The sequence below is a fragment of the Rousettus aegyptiacus genome, unplaced genomic scaffold (genome assembly GCF_014176215.1).
Source record: "Rousettus aegyptiacus isolate mRouAeg1 unplaced genomic scaffold, mRouAeg1.p scaffold_m13_p_18, whole genome shotgun sequence".
Lineage (NCBI taxonomy): Eukaryota > Metazoa > Chordata > Mammalia > Chiroptera > Pteropodidae > Rousettus > Rousettus aegyptiacus.
In genome coordinates, this window is record NW_023416293.1 from 12,603,625 (window position 1) to 12,624,796 (window position 21,172).

General features: G+C 47.7%; 1 protein-coding gene across 1 annotated transcript; it reads right to left on the reverse strand.

Annotated features, from left to right (window-relative positions):
- Nucleotides 1–27: 27 nt before the first annotated feature.
- Nucleotides 28–20,954, reverse strand: AIDA (axin interactor, dorsalization associated). The gene is made up of 10 exons (XM_016165057.2): nucleotides 20,675–20,954; nucleotides 16,569–16,638; nucleotides 10,427–10,480; nucleotides 9,947–10,001; nucleotides 7,261–7,324; nucleotides 6,920–7,026; nucleotides 4,559–4,681; nucleotides 2,582–2,704; nucleotides 1,321–1,438; nucleotides 28–1,194 (listed from the first exon to the last, which is right to left on the reverse strand). The coding sequence occupies exons 1-10, from the start codon at nucleotides 20,782–20,784 to the stop codon at nucleotides 1,098–1,100; spliced, it is 921 nt and encodes a 306-aa protein (XP_016020543.1). The 5' UTR covers nucleotides 20,785–20,954; the 3' UTR covers nucleotides 28–1,097.
- Nucleotides 20,955–21,172: the final 218 nt, after the last annotated feature.

Here is a 21,172-nt window from a genome sequence, read left to right on the forward strand (position 1 = left end):
AACGTTCTGTATTGAAGAGCCACCTCATGTGTACCATGAAAGTTTTATTTATGCCCCATTAAGTCAAAAGTAATGTAAAATAGTCAAATTATAATAAGGTAATGACCTGCATATTTCCATATGGATGAATGTTGATAACATCTAAATAGAAAATAAATGGCAATCCTATCTATCTATGTAAAAAACAAACAAACAAAAAAACCCAATAGCTCCAAATTTTGCATACTCCACACTGGAAGAGATGTGTGAATGCAGGTTTCCAGGTTTCACAATCACTTGTCAGAGAAACAGCAGTTACTCCTGCAGAATCATGTCAGCGTCTGACTCGAATCATGTGTTGATTACATGACACTGTAAACCCATCTAAAACTCTGTACTTATTCTGAGTTTGTGCCACGTTTACCCCAGAATCTCCATCAGAAAGAATAACAATGTGATGGAGAAGAACAGTGAATCGAGATGACTAAAAATATGCTCACGTTCAGAAAAACGATCTGGCCATCCGGACAAGACCGCGACAGCCAGGAACACACCCGCCGGGATACTGACCCGGGCAAGGCACACGAGCAGGACGCCGAGATCGGGGCGAGTTCAGGGTCTGCGAGCGGCGGCCTGCCAGTTCCCAGGATGACCTTCGCGGACAGCGCGACCGGTTCCAGCCCCTCTCGAAGCAGTTCCATGCTATCCTACCCACGTCGGCCCGAAGCTTGACATTAACCCAAAAACCCCACAGAGCATACTGGAGCAGAAGTGAACAGGCGTGTAAACTCTAGCACACTCTTACTGCTGCATTTAGTCTGAAGGTGAGCCGTCCTACCCAAACAGTGCTGTTCCAGGAGGCGGGGCGGGAGTGGTGGTAGATCAGAAGAGAGACGATTAATTGCACAATCAACAGGAAAGTGAGAACGTTTCGAAACCTCCAGCAAGCCTGGTCCCCAAGGAGTCTCACGCCGGCGGCGGTGCCGCGCCAGGCGGCGGACGCGCCCGGGCCGGCCGGCTCGCTCCTGCCTGCTGAAGGGTGAAGATGCCGCACAGAGCTGCGGCGGTTTCCGGGGAGTGGGCCAGCTCACGGACGCTCCAGGTTCCTCAGGTCACGGTCATTCCTTGTGCAAAGTTTGATGGAGATGAAGATACAGTGGTTTCTTGGTCAATAATTGCAATTTCTTTCTTTTAAAGTCAGTGGGTTTCTTGTATCTATAACCACAATAGAAAAACCACTGTTTAAGATACTGTGATACCCGACATGTTCCAAGGGCACATGCTAAAAGGAAATCCTAGTCCCCATTCGATTAGTACCGAGGCGATGTGCGCGTCACTTACAGCTCTATGACAATCGGCCCGGGTTTGATTTCGTCCATCTCCATGAAAGCGAAGCACTTGGTGCTGGTGAACCTTTTTTTCGGCTTGTAGTGCTTGAATTCGAAGAAGACAGCTGCGCCTGCGGGGTCAGAGCAGACCGCGTCAGCCACGGACAGCGCCGTCCCAGCCCGCGCCGCTCCCCGATCGCCGGGAGCGCCTGGGTTAGCGACGCCTGGCGTGACTACGGAGCCATCCTCGCCAGACGGTGATGTGGCTGTGGCTGCCCCCCCAGACTCAGCATCGGAACGGAGCGGCAGCTCTCCGTATCACCCGGTTCTAGAAGTCCAGCGGAACTTCCTGAGCTAACTGGTTCAAGAACAAAATGTGAAATGAGAACAGCCTAGAAAGACCAGCTGGAATTCCTGTAAACGTGAGGAGAGCATCCCTGTTAGCGCTAACGTCAGTTCCAACTCCAAGAACTGGACGTGATTCATTCAAAGCTGCAGAAAATGGAGTCAGATTTTGAATACAGTTCTACTTTTTCAACACCTTGCAAATCAAGTCATTAAGAACATGGGGCGACCCAACGGAAACGCAGGAAAAGAGCCCGTGACGCACCGCCCACCCCCGCGCCAGAACCGTTTCCCAGCAACGGAGCCCAGCGGGGGAGTTTCGCTGCCCTGCGTGTGCAGAAGGCGCGTTTCACAGGACGCGGCGGCGGCTCCAACGTGCCCTGCGCGGGCTTGCGGCAGAGTCTGCCAGTTTCAAAAGCTGCGACTGGATCTCGGGTGACAAAGGGACCCGGAAGCCTTTCCGTCAGAGAACGCTGACGTTCCCACTGTGCAAAAGGCACAGAGACGCGTTTAACACAGAAACGCATGCAGCTTGGAAGCGTTTTGTCCTTTCCCGCCCTCCTGCCGGCTGACCGCAAGGTGCGGTCTCTTTCCACCCACCCGATGAAGTGAGCTGGGAAAAAGGCCGCCCAGACTGGCTCTTTGGACTGTTAGGGACGTGAGCCTCTGCGGCCTTGCCCGGGGGCCCCGTAGCATGACAGGAGGAACGGCTGTGAGCCACGGGCAGACTTCGCCAGCAGCGAACGTTTTACGGTGTGAGTCATCACCCAGCTAGGTAAGGCGACCCTTAACCCCCACATCTGTGTTTCCTTCCAACCAACGAGCGCTGCGCGCCGTCCGCTCCTGCCGCCCGAGCGCGGCGCCGGGCACACTACGCGAGTGAGACGAGGGCTCCGGCCGCAGGAGGCCGCGTATTTACAATCACTGACCTTTGGTTAATTTTTCAACGTGCTTCTGGAGCTCAATGTCCACATTAAAATGAACGTACGTATCTTCTTTTCTTGAAGCCACGGGAGTATCTTGCACAGGGGTTAAGTCTATGCCGTTCAGATCTGGAGGGGAGAAAGTGTCTGCTTAGGAGCGTGCAAATTCACAGGCGCAAAACCGGCAAACGCACTGCGAAGGGTCCCGTTCGCTAAAGAGGCCTGGCAGAGGCTGAGACCCGCGGGCTGACAGGAAGTCCCCTCTGGTGCTGGCCGGAACCCGCAGACCTTCTGGCTTCCGAGGGGGGTGGGGTGAGGGGAGGCCTCATGGACAGAAGGAGGGCGCCCTCCGTGACGGGGTCCACGGGAAACCCCAAACGCAGCTTGACGCTTATCACTAAGAGGTGAAGAGGACTTTGCGTCTGTCTTAGGGAACAGGCCACTGCATCTTCGTGTGCGACAAAAACCTGCAATGCGAGCAGCAGCCCACAGCGGTCCCCCACCACGATCGAGCGCGTGGCCCGGGAAGCCTGAAACCTGCCACGCTCGGAATTCCCGCTGTATGTGGGTCAGAGGGCCAGACAAGGGGCGAGAGCTGCCCGTGAAACCCTTGCACACGCGCGTACTTTCTCCTGTGCCGCCTGCATCTGGGTGTGTTTGCCACATGTGACCTGACTCACAACAACCAGGCGGCACACGGGGTGTCGTTCTAAGTGCCTGGCGCCCGGACTCTCCCAGTTTAATCAGACTCAACGTGGACTCGTCTGAGGACTTCTCAGTGTTTCTGGATCACCCCCAGACCCAGCTTAGAGAAATCAAAACGATTCGGGACGCTTGACCGTTTCACTTCCTAACGGTATTTACACAGAGGCAGGTAAAAGTGCGTGTGAAAGCACCACGGCACCACGCTAGCGCCAGGCTCCAGTCCCACAGTGTGCATTCCCGACTCAGACCCGCCTACAAAACCACGCGCGGCACGAACACCCCCGGCTGGCCGCGGACTTGATAACGGATCGCGTAAGTAGCACAGAGTTCGAGCCGTGGATCGTGGTCTCTTCATGTTGAAATTGCTCTCTGCAGCCGAATTCCTTTCTCTTTTATTTGGTACTAACGAACCGAAGTGGATCTGAAATTACTTCCGTCACTGGTGAAACTCCCTCCGTCCGGGGCCGCGTGCTGCTCTGGTCCGCCCCCAGCCGCAGGCTCGCCGTGGGCAGGGTTAGCTGCGCCATCAGGTCAGAACGTCACACTCAATCACCCGGTAATTTTTTTCAAAAGATCGCTGAGTGTTTTACAATGAAGTGCTGCATAAGATGCTTGGCAGTGGCAACAAAAGAATTCAACCCCTGTGGTCTCCCCATAGACCGAAGACTGAAAAGGCTGGTTTCAGGGATCTGCCGAGGGTTTGCCAAGCTGGATGGCAGAGAAAAGCAAATCTGAGAACAGTCTGGCGCGATAACCGCGGTAACGTAATCCAGGGCGAGAAATTCGGCTCCTGTCAAGGCTCGGGGTGTGGCCGTTGCTGGACGTGTCCCACTGCCCCGTCCCTCTCAGGAGCCACTGACGTCCTGCCTCTCACACCTGTGCAGGGCGCATCCCTGTGTAACCCCTCCTGCCAGGAGTGAGGGCATCGAGCAGGGCTCGGGAAACGGGGGACACTGGGCTTTGCAAAGAAAACGGCACACCTGGGAGGCGGGGGCGTTTTTAAACCTGTTCCCTGGAGGGCGTACCCACTGCTAAGGGCTGTGTGTGTCTAGGGCGCGCCCCCGACGGCATTGTAAGAATAAAAGGACAGTGAAAAACTCTACAGCAACATGAGTGTAAATTATAACAGGAACATATTTTTAGTAAATCTCTCGGGAATGTTCCGTGACGGAACGACGGCCTCCTGAGAAATCCTGCCCCGCTGTGGAATTAAAATGAGCCGCCGCGGCCGCCGGAGCCCGACCCGCCAGCGCCCCGGCGAGCAGCGGCGCCACTCACCCTTCACGCTGACCGTGATGTAGGGGTCGATGCACTGCCCCGCGTCCTTCAGCCCGATCTTCTCGACCCTGATGGTGAGCGCCGTCATCCCCGGCTCCGCCGGCAGCCGCGGCAGCAGGGTGCCTGCACGGGGGACACTGCAGTGAGCACGGCCCCGCCCGTCGCTCCCGAGCCCCGTCTAACAGCTCAGAGGAGACCCCGCCCCCCACCGGCTTAGCGCCGAGCCGCGTTATTCTGGTTTCTCAAACTCCCAAACGCTCTTTTCAAAGATTTAATTACACACGAGATACATCGGGACTCTCACCCCTCATACTCAACACGAAAGCAGAAACTGCTAATTCGAGTTTGTTAAAAATTCAACTCAGTCCAGGAAGCCCAATTACAAAGTATGAGACACTTAATAAGGTGCGTGATAACGTGCTCGTATAATACGTGCACTTTACATAAATTCATACACAACACACTTCTCTCAATACGAAGTGACAGGATAGAGAGAGAAGCAGCTTTGTAAGACTTTGTCGTATGATCCTAAAGTTTAGGAAATTTAATACCAGAATCGATCAACACATCTTTCCGTTGCTATGGATGGACGAAATAGCGTCCAACTAAGGGAGGGGCGAGGGAGGAGGGCAAACTGGGCAAAGGGGGGTGAAGTGCGCGGCGATGAACGGGTATCGGGTTGATATACTGATGACGTTGCAGGTGATGCTGACGAGGTTTTGTGATAAGCTATAAAAACAGCTTCTCTAGCGTTTGTAAGATCTACTGATGGTGAAAATCAAGAAACTTTTCTGGCGCAAAGGCCCAGATGGACTGACGTCCAGTCCTCACCTCCGGCTCCGGAGCACTGTGCTGGCGGACGCACTGAGGTGCCCGTCACAGCTGGCTCTCCTCGTGCGAGACAGAAAACCCTGACCCCGTCACAGCTCACGGCCCTCTTCACAGAGAGGTTAGTGTCAAAACACTTGCAGAGAAAATGGAACGTTCTGGACGACACCACAAAAATGGCGAAGCTTATGAAACAGCAGTTCACTCCAGAATGTTCTGGAAACTGGGTGAAAACGCTGACCAAGCAGAGAGCAGCCCCGCGGTGGGCGTGAGGGCCTCTGCCGCGTGGGCAGGGCAGGCGCCGAGGCCCCTGCGGGCTGCCGCAGCCGCCCGCAGTCAACGCCGTCCCGCGTGCAGCTGGCCCGTCCGTGGCCCCTCGTCCTGCCCAGTAACTTGTTCCCGGGAAGCTGGTAACAGTGCAGACCGCAGCACGGGGAGCGTCTGCTCGGCTGGGTCAAGCCCGTGCCGTCTGCGCTGCACAGCGCCTCGTCCCGAAGGAGCATTAAAGACGCTGCGCAGTGCTGCACTTTATTCCCCACGGACCGCCCTGGACGGCACGCGACTGCATCCAGCCTTAACGCTCTGGGGTCTACCGGACAGCGCATCGCTGCCCTCCCTGAAGTGAGCCAGTTTATCCGAAACGAAAGCCCGAACAGTACGGAGTAAAGCAGCAACGGGGATCGGCAAGAAGCCGAGAAAGGTGCCTGCCCTGGATTATCTACACGGAGAGCCTCGCCGATCTCCTAAGTAACACAGGCTGGCCGCCCGTGATTCGCTTTCCCAAAGCAAGAGGGGAAAAATAAAGGGCATTTGCGCAGTGCCATTCCCCTGGGTCCTGCTTTGATGACAACTTGATCCATTAGAGCGGTGCTCACTGCTGCTCTCCGGAAGACCTGCCTGGCCGAGGCCAGTCGGGGAACCTGGGTTTGGGGAGGGCTCCCAGCCGGGCTCCCACCCGCCTCCGGTAAGGAGGTCACTAGGCCTAGGCTGCCAAGCACCAGGATGGATTATGCTGAGTATCTGCCCTCCCCTGCTCGTCTGGAGTCTGGGCCAGTGCTAGGCGGAGGGGCCACGTGATCAGGCCCAGTGACAGCCCTGGGCACTGAGTCTCCAAGGGGCGTCGCCAGAGGACAACAGTGCACACGTGTTGCCGCGCTTTGCTGCTGGCGGAGTTAAGCACAAGCGTGTGAGCCCTGGGGAAAGGGCTCCTGGAAGCCGCTGCTGGCTTCCCCGCTCGTGTGCCTTTCCCCTTCACTGACTGCTCGCGTTCTCTTGCGGTGACGGGGAGGACCCCGCGTGCCGGGTGCTCCTAGTGCGTCAGCGAGCGGGAGGGTGGAGCCCCGACGCTGACCGTGAGACGCTTTCAGACCACACTTCTCCGACGGCCTCTGCCGAAACACGGCCACGAAACCGGCTGCAGACCGGCAGAGCCCCGGGGAGGACGCACTTCCTGCGAGCGAGCACCACAATGCACCCCGGCACCCTGCCCGGGACTGTGTTACGCGACGCACGTCCGCGGACAGTGGTACCCACCAGGGACTCTGGCGGGAAAGGAGTCGGGAGACCCTGCTCCAGCTCCGCCCTCCTCTTCATCTTCCTCAAATTCCAAGTGTTCTTCTTCGCCAGGTGCTAAAATTCTTCTACAGGCAAAAGGACAGAAAAAAACAGCAAGCTGCAAAACTAAATATGCTAGAGAAGCCGCGAGCTGCTCCCTTCCCGGGTCAGATGTTGACGTAAAAAACACTGACATAAATATGTTGCCATATTGATGTTAATGATATCAGCGTTGATATGAAAAATCTAGGAATATCTGAAATGGGTGTAAAAGAAGACGACAAAATAAGGGGACAAATACTAGTGCTTATTTATTTTACCTTAAGGGAACAGGCTGAACATCGAATGGGAATTCTTTATTATATGTAAGAATATTCTTTAAGACTAGAAGAAAAAGAGAAAGACACATGAATTCTTTCATAAACCAAAATTGAAAATTTTACCATAAATGACTTTAAATCAATTTTACTATGCATTTAAAAATTAACTTTTTAAAAATTCCTAGTCTTAGCATCATCCAAAATCACAATGCACTTGTCCATTGACTTGCAAGTCTTAATAGAATGAAGATATCCGTAGTGTATTCTAAGTACCAGTAACTTAGAGCACTATCAGATCTCTAGTAACTTAGAGCACTATCTCTGATACTGGTACCTAGAATACACTACGGATATCTAAGGAAAGTAAGTTCGAGTCTCAGAGCCCTCATGGAAAATGAACCTCGTGGGAAATGATCCCCAAAATAGTTACGAGTGCAAGGGCCCAGGTGAGACGAGGCCCGGAGATAAGAACGCCTCCTTCCTGCAGCATGTCAACTAAAAGACATCAAAGTTGATCGGTCGGAGGTACATGACCTTGTCTTATTCTGTGCCCTGATCAGATTTTCCCTCAACTCCATGAAACTGGTAACGTTTGCTAAATCTGGTTATAATTCTCATATACAACGTTCATTACACACACGTGTAACTTATCTACGCACATCACTTATGTAAAAGTTGTTGCATACACACGTACACACGTACACACATACACACATACACAGGAGAGATCTATCCCCAAGGGAAGTCCTAACGACATGGCCCCACCTCCGGTCTCACGGCTGTGGTCGACGATTACATCGTGGCGCGTGAACTTAGAGAGAGAGGTAAGAGTTCTGCCCGCACCTGCAGAGGCGCCGTAGTGCAGACGCCTTGCGGAGCTCCGGGCCCGGCATCCAGGGCTCCTCACGCAGCCTCCGGCTTCCCAGTGACCGGCTGCGACCACCCGAAGGTGCGGCAGTGGCGGTGACTGGGAGATGCAACGGGTTGCGATGATTCCACACTCAGCCCCGCGGCCTGGTTTTGGGCTCCACGCTGTCACCCCAGTGCGCAGGTGACATCGCACGGCTTACTCCCATGGGTGTAAGGCTTGTTTACCACATGTCTTGAAATACACGCTCCCCCACTGAGCGCATCGGTGAGAGCGAAGGCCAAGTCCAAGCCTTGTGTCTAGATTTCATGATTCTAATTCTCTCTCTCCCTCCCGCCAGCTCTCACCCTCATCCCTCCTCTGTCTTTCTTCTTCTCAACAAATGTGCAGTGAGTGCCCATCATGTCCCATAGTGCTTTAGGTGCTAAAGACATGGTGGTGGCCAAGCCAGGAGCTCCTGCCTTCGCAGGCGAGTCTGAGACCCGAGTCTGGAAACTCACACTGTGAATGTGCTGACGAACTAACAAGACAGCGCGGGACCACGCTCCGTGCCGTGAAGGCCACGGACGGGATGGTGGTGCAGGAGGAGGACGGGGAGGACGTGAGCTCGGGGGGACCGTGCAGGCAACACCGGAGCCCTGACCCGGCATGGCGAGGGCTGTCCGGAGCAGCCCTGGGGCCAGGGATTTCCGAGTTCAGGGGCCCGGCCTGAGCAACAACACAGGCCCCGAGGCGGGCCCCGGCTTGGCTGGCGCTAGGAAGAGAACAGGTGTACAGCTGCTACTCTAAAAAATGGTAGCCATTGTCACCACCAGAGACCCTGGAAGGAGCAGGATAAGCGAGCATGTTTACAGAAGAGGTAACAAATATCTGGGGATAAATGGTTTATAGTCATTCCACATATCTAAGGTTCTAAATTTTATTAGAAAACAAACTGAAAAAAAAAAAAACTTAATGGAAACCAGTACCTAAATAAGGAACCAAAATCCTAATTATTATTTTTTAAAAAAATTGGGCATTATAATTTCCTTTAGAACCATTATATAACCATTAAATAACCATCACAGCCACCAGTGTGCTTTTCTTAAAATAACGGTACATATAGCCAATTGCACAAGACCACATATATCATCGCATTTATAGGAAATGTCCACAGCAGGCTAATTTACGGAGGCAGAAATTAGATTCGCAGTTGCCTTGGCTGGGAGTTGTTAGGGAGCTGGGGTAGCTGGGGGAGTGCCGACCAGCACCGGGTTTCTTTCTGGGGTGAAGAAAAACCGTCCTAACACCGTGGCGATATTCCATACTTGTGCTTTTGCCGATATCGCAAACATTCCCTCTAAGAGACCTTTCATTTAAATCACCAAAAAAGCTTTATTTGGCAGCATCCTAAACACCAAAACATTTGAAGCAATATGTTACAATATTTGCAGAGCAGCACAAACAGATGCACTATAGCTTCGGATGACAGAGTATAAATGGGCATCAATGATTATAGCGTAAAGTTCTCCAGCAGATGCTACTGTAAATGCTTACCTAAGTAATTATTCTCGTTCAAAGTAATTAAAACAAAATAAAGGCTAAAACATATAGATGTAGGTAGAACACAGAATCTAATAATTTTTCATATTCTAAATAGAGGTAAACCAAATAATAGTTACTACAAATATTGTAGGAATTATAAAAGCATGAAAGAATCACATAGGGCTGGATATGAACAGAAATAAATCAAATAACCATTTATGCTAAGTCATATGAATGTCTCTAATAAATTTTTTTTGAAAGGCGTATCACTAAAAACTATCAAATGAAACTTACTTGGTTCTAGCTTCTTCAGGTCCTCCAGTTTAAATTCTTCTTGCGACTGTGTGGACTGAATTTAAAACATGCACGTTACATCTTTTTGTTATAAAGATTTCACTACACTCTGTGTCTTTTAAGTGGCAAAAATATTCAAAACGTAGCCAAATTAAATGCATCTATTTCCTGCTTTCAAAATAGGAAAGAGAAGTCCCAAAGTGGTTTTTGTTCTTGACTTTGGGGAACATTCAGGCTAAAAATAACAGAAAAAATAATGAAAGGCATACCTTTTATTTCTATAGTTTATAAAATATGAACTAAATCTTTTAATATGAGCTTAACCCATAAATTCCTAGTGTTATAGACCCTTAGAGACAATACTGCTTTTAGAAGGCATGACTAATGTTTTATCTGAATAGTTTATAATAATTTCTTTTCCTTAATTTTGCAGCTTTTGCAATTGGTTTATGCCAGAAAAATAGGGATAAACCTGTTTACCTGTAAAGCTGCACTTCGTAATTCCAAGCACGTTGCAATCTTGCCTATGGTTTTCTGTAGGAAAAAGAGAAAGCTATAAATACCGTATATAACTGTGAGCTCTCAAAATCAGCAAGGTAATTTTTATGGATAAAAGATGTACAATTTTAAAAAACAAGTTAAATTTTAGTTCTTTTTAGCATCTTGCAGATTCTAAAGAAGAGAAACAGGAAGCAAAGGCTGAGATAAGGGAGAGAAGGGGCCACCTCACGTCCCACAACCGATTTTAAATCAAGGTTGCTTCGATGGCAGCTTTATGATACGATTTGAAGGGCCATGAAAAGGACTTCTGACGTCTTCCCTCCCAAGCTTTGTCTTCTCTTTTTCTCCGCAAAACCTAAAATTCACTGAAAGATTTTAAAATAAGACTATCTGAAAGTCAGCGTAATCGTATAATTTAGCGTTGACTGTGTTTAATCTTGATCATTGGATTAAATACACAGGCAAATACTAAGTAAACTCAGTAGTGTGACAAAAGGTGGCAAACTGCAGTCAGATCTGTCTTACAGAACGTAAGCTATAAAATGGACATGAGTGACAGAGCGTAGTCCTGTCCCTTAAAAAGCTCACATCCCATTACGTAAGACACGTATGGAATCTCTGTGACATAAAGCAGACACCTGATTCTACCAGTTTCAGCGACGTGAGCCACTGCACCTTCCGAAGGAACACGACATGACTATGTTAGGGATCAAGCTCCAGGGACCGGGAGGGTTTTTAAGACTAAAGAGTTTAGAAACTGTCATGGTTCAGTTGTTTACAGCTGCAAACTGAAATCGGGGGAGACAGGCTTGACATGTGACGTGTGAAGGAGACGGGGGTCATTCTGAAGGGGACCTCCGATGACTGGCCCAGGAAGGTTTCACTGCGGCGGCAAAGGATGACCATCAGGGACGTCCTTTGAGAAGACTGTTGTGGCAACAGCACCCATGGGCTGAAGCAGAACAGCGCGAAGGATCAAGGGAAGATCAGTCAGGCTATTTCAACTCTCCGGGGAGGTGACGATCAGAACAAACCGTGAGGGACCAGGCTGGAAAAGAGACCGGCAGGAGAAACACCTGTCTGCAGGACACCATCAAGCCCTCCTGGGACAGACATTTCTTAAGTACTTATTAGGAGTAAATACAAACCATAAAAGTGAAGTATTGTGGTATAATATTTGCAATCCCTTCACAAAGACATATTCTGGAAACAGATGACGTGATTTCGAAATATGCTGACGACTTGCAAAAGTTTAGTAAACTGGATGTGGTGGTTTTCTCTTCTGTCGATTTTCTTGGCAAGATAAATGAGGGGCAGAGAGGAGTGACAAGTGCCGTCCTGCCCTCTGGTGACAAGCGCCGTCCTGCCCTCTGGCACGGAGGTTGGCGGGTGCTATGCCATTATCATGTCCACAAAACAGACCACAACTCAGCAAGATACAACTCCTGGCCAAGGAGCAGAAACAATACTCACCTATCGTCACAATCTGAAAAGGCTTCTTATCTCAATGAGAGTTTAGAAAATACCCGATTTTATTCTGAAAATTTACAGTTAATTATTACATTTAAATACAGCAACTTAAAAAGGGTTCGAGATACTCAGACTTATTTACCCTCTCGAATAGCCGTTGTGTAGGAAATAGCGAGCCTTTCCTACATAAAATCTCATCAGCCCCAAATCACTGTTGTTCAAACACAACACTCAAGTCTGACGAAACTAGTAAATCATTTTAAATGCAAATATAATAATACGGTAATAGTAACGGTTAATAACTACTGAGCATTTAACTAAGTGACAGGCTCTCCTAAGTGAATATACAAACATTAATTCATTTAATCATCACTATAACCTATGAATTAGATACCATCATTCTATAGATAGGAAAATTGAACGTGCCCTAGGATCAATGCCTTCTACACACCAGCAATATATACAACAGAGCAATAATACACTTTTTATGTTCTTTAAAAAATGGTTTTTAAAAAGGATTTCGTCTGTATTAAGTGAGATGTATCAATGAGTAAGTCTCTAAAAACATTAGTTAACTTCTTTTCCTTCTTTACTCTAAAATCCATTTGATTGATGCTTTTAACTTTTAAGGTAAAACGTAGTTTAACAACAGAGTCCACTAATAACGCATTTTAAACTTAAACATTTCTTCCAGTTAAGCAGAAGTGACAGCTTTTTACACAGACTCTACTGAACTATGGCAAAATGCCGACAGGCATTATTCATAACTATGTTAAGGGACCACACCCAACAGCAGCATTAAAAAAGAAATGAAACGCTATCATTTTCAGATGTAGCAATGGCTTCTAAAACACGTAGTATTTAGATGTCAAAACCCAGTGCTTGCTACTGTAATTGTTTCACCTTTCTTAGAAACAAATGGTTCAGAAAACTAATTGAGAAGCACAAGGTCACTTGTGCCAGATCCTAAGTTCTGACTACTAACTAATGTGCATTAAGACTAAGCACTGAAGGTAAGTGAAGTTTAATTTTAGAAACATTTAAATTATTGGCACTTCATTCAAATTAATTGCTCGTGCCTGATATGGTATAGAAATGGAAAATATTTTCATATTCAGAATACTGGCTATTTTACTTTGTCATTGCTAGGAAAACTGACAACTCGAAAAGAACAGAAGAAAAAGGTGAAATAAAAATTAGACAACTCAAGAGCTAAATTAATTTTGCTAATACACGTTCAAAGTAATAGGTTTCAAAAATTCATACAGTTGAAGTAGTCTAGTCACAAACCAAACTTAATTTTTTAGATTTAAATAGCCAGTTATCAACTCCCTAGCTGAAGGGAGGCAGGGGGAAGGGCGAGAAAGGGGGGGCAGTGGAAAGGGGAGACCGTAACGCAGAGAACACGCACACAGCGCGGGGATTCTCGGGGATCCTCATCACTACCGACACTGATTCCGAACAGGGAAGACTTTCTAAGCATCAGGAGACAGGATGTTCTGTTTCGCCCAGAAACTTACATGAGGAAATCTACGTCGCCAAAGGAGGGAGCTCAATGGCACGAAAGCCTTGGCAGCTGTCCTTTGGCTGCTAAGCCCAGTCGTTACTATGACAAAACTACTGAGAACTGAAAGCGAAGTCAACTCATCACGAGGGAGGATCAAATAAGAATCACGAATTCTCTTACTTTCCACTGAAAATCTCTTAAGAATACTATGAACAGAAAATCCATATGAAGATTTTTTATTACCAATTAGTAAAGCTTAGAGAGATCAGCAGTCCTACTTTAGAGTTCTGTAGACAAAATAAATACTGTGAAGATATGTATTTCATTCTCTCAAGAATTAGGATTTCTCTTGTCTTAAAATAATCATATGCAAATAAATATCAATTACCTAAGCTCCAATAAAGCATGTAATATTTTTTAAAGCATACTGTGAGCTACACAGTAAAAAGCTTCATAAAGCAAGCACTCTAGAAATAGGGCTGGTTTGTGAAAAATCTTTCAAAGTCCCACAAACTAGAGAATGGCATAATTCTCAAATTTGTCACTGTTAACAAAAACACTGAAAATGACAAAAGCATAAAGATAATCCAAATACGAAACGTAAAGAACGATTTTGCTGAGAATAATGTAAGAACATTCTCCATTTTCCTCTTTTGAGGAAAATGCAATCGAGTTTACTCTACTCTGGCTGATGTGCCAAGCCTGGCGTTCCATTAATTCTGCAGACCTAACAGTTGGTTTCAGAATTTCCCATAATGTGTTCTTTCAGAACAGGAGACCTAATGAAATGTTCTATAAAGGGAGAAGAAAAAATGCCAAAGGCAAACAAATTTAAGAACTACTCCATTACCCAAACTCTCTAAAGATTCCACCTATACATTAGCACATGAAAAGCCCTCACAAGCCGCAAACTCTCTCTGTGAAAGTAGATCTAGGACTTTTTCAGAGCAAATGTCCTCCAGATCACACCAGGGAAGCCTTTGTTTTCTAATCACTTAGTAACTTGGAGCCTCGAATTTCTTCCTTATGTGACATTCAAATAAGGCCGATTTGTCAACATGAGTTTTCTGGCCCGCTGGGAATGTTTCACCTGTTATCTGTAAAGAAAACTGAATTTGTGAATGCACACAACTTGCCTCATATTCAGAACGTAGCACGTGGTGATTCGGAGGTTCTTCTCCAAGCCCAAGGACAGGCAGGAGGGCACAGGCTCTCTGTAGTCACAACTGGCAGCCACAAGTGCCTCCTCTTTGGCAGGTATCATAAACAACGAATACCGCACAAATTGGGCCCCCAGGGCAGAGGGGTACAGGACACCTCCAAGGTAGAGGTATTAGAAGATTTAGAGATCCCTGCTGCCATCGTTTAGGGTTATTTCACCCCTCATTTCTACATAAGGAAATGAAGCCGCAGGGCCAGGGCCAGTACTGGAGACGGAGTCCTCCGACTCCAGACACAGGCTCCCTCATCTGGGCCACGCTGCCCCCTGGGCCTTGGAAAGTGTGAGATCTGCGGGTCTGTGTTAGCTGAAAGGAGACGGCAGCCAGGTGGCTAAGAAACAACGGTAATTAAGGAATAAATAAAGAGGATTGCCAAACACCAGCTTCGCCTTAGAAAGCTCAAGAAAATTAAGAAAACGTTATTTTTTTCTCACTAATCTAATCATCACATAACAAAGCTCATTTCTTGATGGCATTTAAAAAAACATTTAGTGTGTTTTATTTAGGTCTGATCACTTCATATGTGACGTTGCTCATAGTCCCTACACCTAAGGGACAGAAGTTGGAGACAAAGCAAATAGGTGATTAAAATATCAGGGTCGTTAAAGTTTTAATCCCCAAAGGCTTCACATTGTTTCCACATCCATAACACGCTGTTAGCTATTAATACACGGCTCAGATATTTGAACTTCTGTTTCAAAATTTAGGTGTTTTAACTCCCGATACTGTGATGCCACCTGATCACTTCCTAATCAATTCCTGGACAGATTTCACAATCTTCTAGGGGTGATAAGACATAGTCTTTGCTCCTTTCCTTAAGCAAACCCATTATTTCTTCTGTGGTAATTATTTTTCAGGGCTCGAATCCTAAATTTTCTAAGTCTAATGTGGGTATTAATAGTTATTAAGAAAAAGAGACAAATACACATTTAAAGTATAGCGATGTGTTTTCTTTTTCAATACAAAAAAGTACATTAGATAATGTAAATTCTGAATATTTTTAAAATGCAAACATACTTATGTAAGAAATATGGTTAACCTTAATTTTGTTTTTTTTTTTTCTTTCCATACTCCTATAAATAAGAGTCGAATGAATACAGACCTAAGGACTAAAATTCATTTGTTTAGGCTTAAAGAGTATGCAAATATATATACCACTCCAACTCCCACCCCTTGCCCAATAAGAAAAAGAATTAAAACAGGTTAAGTCACCATAGTTTCCACAATGTCTTTCTTTAAGAGACAACGGAAAATCGGACGCATTGATTTTTTTTCATTATCTACAGGATTAAAATTTAATTTAGCACTAGATACTCTGAGCCAGGAAAAACTGGGAATTGTTTCTTCCCATTTATTCTCTCCTAAAGTAAAGCTTCTTGAAGTATCCCATTTTTCAGCATCTCAAACAGAACAAGGAATCAGCCTGACACATTGAAATTTTAATTCAAGGAGAAAGAGCGCCATTGAAACATTTTGCAACCTTACGCATTTATTTTGCTGACACATTCTTACACCACGTTCTTGAACTAATTTTTTTAGTGGTGGCTTTTTGAAGGTTGTTTGTTCTGAGAGGAGGTAGAGGAGTTAAGAAAGTTCAGAGTTAAAAGTAAGTACTGAGGAGGGTCGCATTACCCAAAATCAAACTCTTGTCTGTGAACTTGCCCACCCCCTCAAACCAGAGTGGATGATCTCCGCGACAGTTAAGCAAAGTCTAAATGGCTGAGTAAAGAAATTCATGAGAAATTCATTAAGTGGGAAATCATGTGGTATTTCTACTTGATCACTTAATATTTGGCAAAGCATAAGTATTACTCTTTGTACTTAAGTAGGAGAGTTTTTGTTGTCTGGTTTTGCTTAATAGACACAAAAAGACAGGACCCTTTTCATCTGGAATCGGATATATCTAGAGATTATTTTATGGTACCTTTTGTTCTTCAGTGAATTCAGAATTATTGTGCTGAGCTTGGGCCTCTTTCTGTAGATGTCTTGCTAATCTGTAAGAAAAACATGCATTCTTTAGGATTGCAGGAAAGCGAGCTATCTCAACACAACAAGGTGAAACAATTTAAATCTTGTAAAAACAGATGGTGAAGTACAGCAACACTTTGTTCTGTTTTCAAAGTACAAATCTATATTATCTTTATAATCAAAGTCTTTATACAAAGGCAATGACAATAAGATATAATCCTTTCATACCATTTCGGTGGGGCAAATTTCAGTTCTAGGCAGGCAAAAAAAAAAAAGAAAGAAAGAAAGAAATCTTAGGGCTGAAAAGAATCTCAAATGGCATCTAACCCAACTTCTTTTATTTTTTTAAAATTATTTTTTACACCTGCAGCACCTGGTCTTCCTAGGTGGTCTCTCACTCAAGTACTAACCAGGCCCGACCCTGCTTAGCTTCCGAGATCAGACATGAGGTGCTTGTTCAGGGCGGCATGGCCGTAGCCCAACTTCCTTTAGCATGGGTGAATTTCCTCTCTGACAAGCCAACAAGCAGTTGTCCAGATTCTGCTTAAACGTGTCCAGTGCACACCAATGACAGAACCAACCAGAGACGCTTTACCCATCTATCATTCATTTGCTGATAAGATTAGTCCAAATTACAGCTGTGCCAAAGTGATAACAAAACTATACTTCTGAAAACATTTTTCGTGGAAAAAAGAAAAAATGAAAATCATTGTTTGCCCAATTATCATCATACCTGAAAACAGCAGTTAGGCCTTTAGTGAGTTTTCAAACATATATCTGTGTTATGAATCCAACCCAAAAGTAAGAATCCAGTGATTTCTGAGACAGCAAAAACCAAAGGATTGACTCTTAACAACTATACCATAAAAAGACACATAATTCAATTTAAAAATGGGCAAAGGATTTGAACAGACATTTCTCCAAAGAAGATATAAAAATAGCCAATGAGCACATGAATGTCATATCATTAGTCATTAGGAAATACAAATCAAAACCACAGTGAGATAACCATGACCCACCCACTAGGATGGGTATACTTTTTCAAAAGAGAGGGAAAAATAACAGATGTTGGCAAGGATGTGGAAAAAGTGGAACCCTCAGACAGTACTGGTAAGAACGTAAAATGGGTCAGTCATTGTGGAAATCACTTTGGCAGTTCCTCGAAACATTAAACAGAGTTACTGCATAACCTGGCAATTTCAAAATCCTAGGTACAGCCCTAAGAAAACTGAAAACATGTTCACATACAAAAAGACCTGTACGGCATCAACATTATGCATAATAGCCCAAAGCACCAATATCCAAAATGTCCATCAACTGATGAATGGATAAACGAAAAGGAGAACATCCATTCAACGGAATATTACTCGGCCGTAAAGAGGAATGACGTACTGACACACGCGACGGCCCGGATGGACCTCAAAAATATCACGCTAGATGAAAGGGGCTGTAAAGACCCGGTACTACACGCTTCGATTTACGTGAAATGTCCAGAAAAGACAAATCTGTAAAGACAGAATACAGATGAGTGGCTGCCTGGGGCTAAGCGAATATGGAGTGACTGCTAATGAGCCCAAGGGATCTGTCTGCGGTGAGCGAAATGTTCTAGCATCCGATTGTGGTGACGGTTACACGCCTTGGTCAATTCACTAGAAAACTGGTTGAATTACATATGCAAAATGTAAATTTCATGGTATATAAATTATATCTCAATAAACGGCAAGCAACGTGGGAGCACGTCTTAATACTCCTGCAACAGCAACTCGCAGTAGACTCTGAAGCGCTCCGCTAGACCATCGGTGCGTTGAGGGTGGAGACCAAACCTTGCCGGTCTTTGCACCCCCAGCTCTCACTTGCTGGCTGACGAAACTGTTTAAGCGACAGAATCTTACATTAGGGCCGCCCGGAACATGCTCGTTACCTCCCTCGACGCCTCGACTCCGTAAATTCGCTCCCGTCTGTGGTGCCACGAGACACCGCTGCCGCCCCCCTGGGAATTCGCATCAGCCGAGACCCTGCCTCCTCCACTCTCAACACCCCGGCAATTCCTTCCACAGCACTTAGTAGCCCCCGAAACCGTCTTTTACGCAGCCTTTCCTCCCAGATGATTCAAATAAAAAAAACAATTTGCCTTCGCTTTTAAATGTATTAAATTGCAACCTCATTTTATATGTAGCCTGTATGTTTACATTTAAGCCAATCATTACGCATTCCTATCCAGATGTGACACTGGCAGTTTTTTAAATTTGAGAACTACTCTGAATTATGAAGTTCAAAAGTTAGTATTGAGGTCCAACAACAGATTTGCATGTGCCTATTACTCTCATTGAGATGTTTCTAGAAGTTCCAGCTCAACAGCTTGCATATTCAATTCTCCTTTGTAATTTAATTGACCACGGTCTTCACTTTCCATCGAGAGGCCTGCCGGGGAGCGCCCACAGCTAAGTCCCACCCAGGAGAGGCAGCTGTCTATCTGGGAGCGCACGATGTTGGTCAACACACAGAATGGGTACACAGAGGTGCTCACTGTCTGACCGGCTGTGGCTGGAGCATGGAAAGACATGTTCTCTAGTACAGGAGGAAATCTGGTTTGTCCAAGTCATACACACAATGCAACTTACATAAAGTGTCTTGAGCACTGTGTGGCAGAGCCGACAGGATCTGGAATTTTTTTTTTTTGAAATCTCAGATTTCAGAGGTCTAGCTTTGTGACCCGAGGTTTCCTCTGCTTAACCTGAGCTTTGGTTTCCTCATTTTGTAAAATGAGAATATTCTCGCTAAGTAGTTGCAAGAGCAGGTGATATCAAATAGAAGTGCAAGTCAAATGCTAGTAGCTGCTTTAGGGGCAAAATGGCCCAGACACGGTTGTTCTCCGGCTGTTTTGAAACTACAATTTCAAAGTCAGTAAGATGGGGGTCCACAATATCTACACATATGAGTTACCTTAATGGTCAGATAAAAACAAAGAACTATTGGAGGGACAGGATAAATAGTTTAGCTCTTCCACATACCAGTTGTGTATTCTTTCTAGACTTCACGCACACGTGGTTTCACACTCCGTAAAACCTCGAACAATAACTTGCTTTGAACCAAGAGTAAGTTACGGCATCAGTTGCAAACAATAGCATTTTAATAGGCAGTTATTTCCAGGAAAATGTGAAAAAAAATCAAAGCAAGGTTTTACGTGAACATAAATCTTGTCTTTTAATTTGAAAAAAAAAAAAAATCCCGTAAGTTTTCTGGCGGAAGCCGAAGGGGAATCGGACTTCGGCCCATCAAAGAGACTGGCACTCACTCACGTGGACCCGGCGGCTATACATTACACACAGGAAGGAGGAGGGGCCCCGGGAGGGAGTGGCGGCTCCCGCGCGTGGTCTCTTAATTCACATTTTGCTCTTCTGTTCACATCCTGCGCGGACTCCACCCAAAATAACCGAGCGAGGGGGTGGGTGGGACCCACACTGCCTAGCAAATAACAGTCCCAGAAACCGAAACGGAATCGAGGTGACTTGGGAAAACACGGCTCACCAGAAGGAGCGGTGGAGAAGGGGCGCGAGAGGGGACCCTTCTTTTGGCTGGCGAGGCAGGCACCTCCAGCCTCGCTGCGCCGGGGGGCCCCCTCCCCCTGATCGCCACCAGTCAGTCCTCCCCTGCGCTACACACACATGGCAGGAGGAGGAGGGCACCGCGCACAGAGCCACTCATCGTCCCTGGGACGTGGGCGGGGACCACCCCAGTACGCTTCGGAGAGTCCGAAAGAGAAATCGAGGGGCGGTCGCTGAGAGGCAGAGGGAAGGAGGAAAGGAAACGGACGGCGGAGCCGGGGGCCCGCGGGACGCGGGACGGCACCGGGCGGACCGCCCGCCCGGCCGGCGCCCCGGGAGAAGGGCCACCTGTGGAGCGGCGCTGGCCGGGCGGGCAGGGCGCGGAGCCCCGGGGGGGGGCCCGGGGCGGCCTCGGAGCCCGTGCCCGCGGGGCCCCACCCTGCAGACACCGGGACCAGCGACTCCGGCAGACGCGGGCGCGGCGGCCGGGGCGGCCCGCTCGCGCTCGGGCACTCACATCTGGTACTCGTCGATCGCCTCCACCAGCTGGCCCCAGGAGTCGAAGTCGGCGCCTCTCCTGAAGCTGGCGCCCCAGCGCTGCAGCAGACTCCGGGTCACCTCCGACATGGCCGGCCCCCACCCCGACCCCGCGAGGCCGGGCTCTAGGGCGCCATCCTCCCCGGGCCTGGCCCCGACATTAACAGGGCCCGGAGGAACCGCGACGGCCACCACCGCCACCCGCCGAGGAGCCGCCCAAGCCCATTTGCTGCCACAGCCAAACTTTGCGGCTCGGGGGCGGCCGCCCCGCCGCGGCCCCGCCCCGCGCCCCGCCCCGAGTTAGGTTGAGGCCGCCCCGCTCGCCGGCGCCTCCCTCGGCGGGGCCGGCCGGGCCTCCCCGCCCCTGCTCGGCGGAGACGGGCCCGCGGCTCGGGGGGGACGCACCGGGGCGGAGCGGCGGGGCCAGCGCCTCGCCCCGAGCGGCCGCGGTGACGCGGCAGCCACGCCCCCGGCGGCG

Coding starts and splice junctions, on each gene's coding strand:
- AIDA (XM_016165057.2), bottom strand. CDS start 20,784: ATGTCGGAGGTGACCCGGAGTCTGCTGCAGCGCTGGGGCGCCAGCTTC. Junction 10,002..10,426: donor TACGAAGTGCAGCTTTACAG/GTAAACAGGTTT, acceptor TTTTAAATTCAG/TCCACACAGTCGCAAGAAGA. Junction 7,027..7,260: donor GTTCAGCCTGTTCCCTTAAG/GTAAAATAAATA, acceptor TTTTGCCTGTAG/AAGAATTTTAGCACCTGGCG.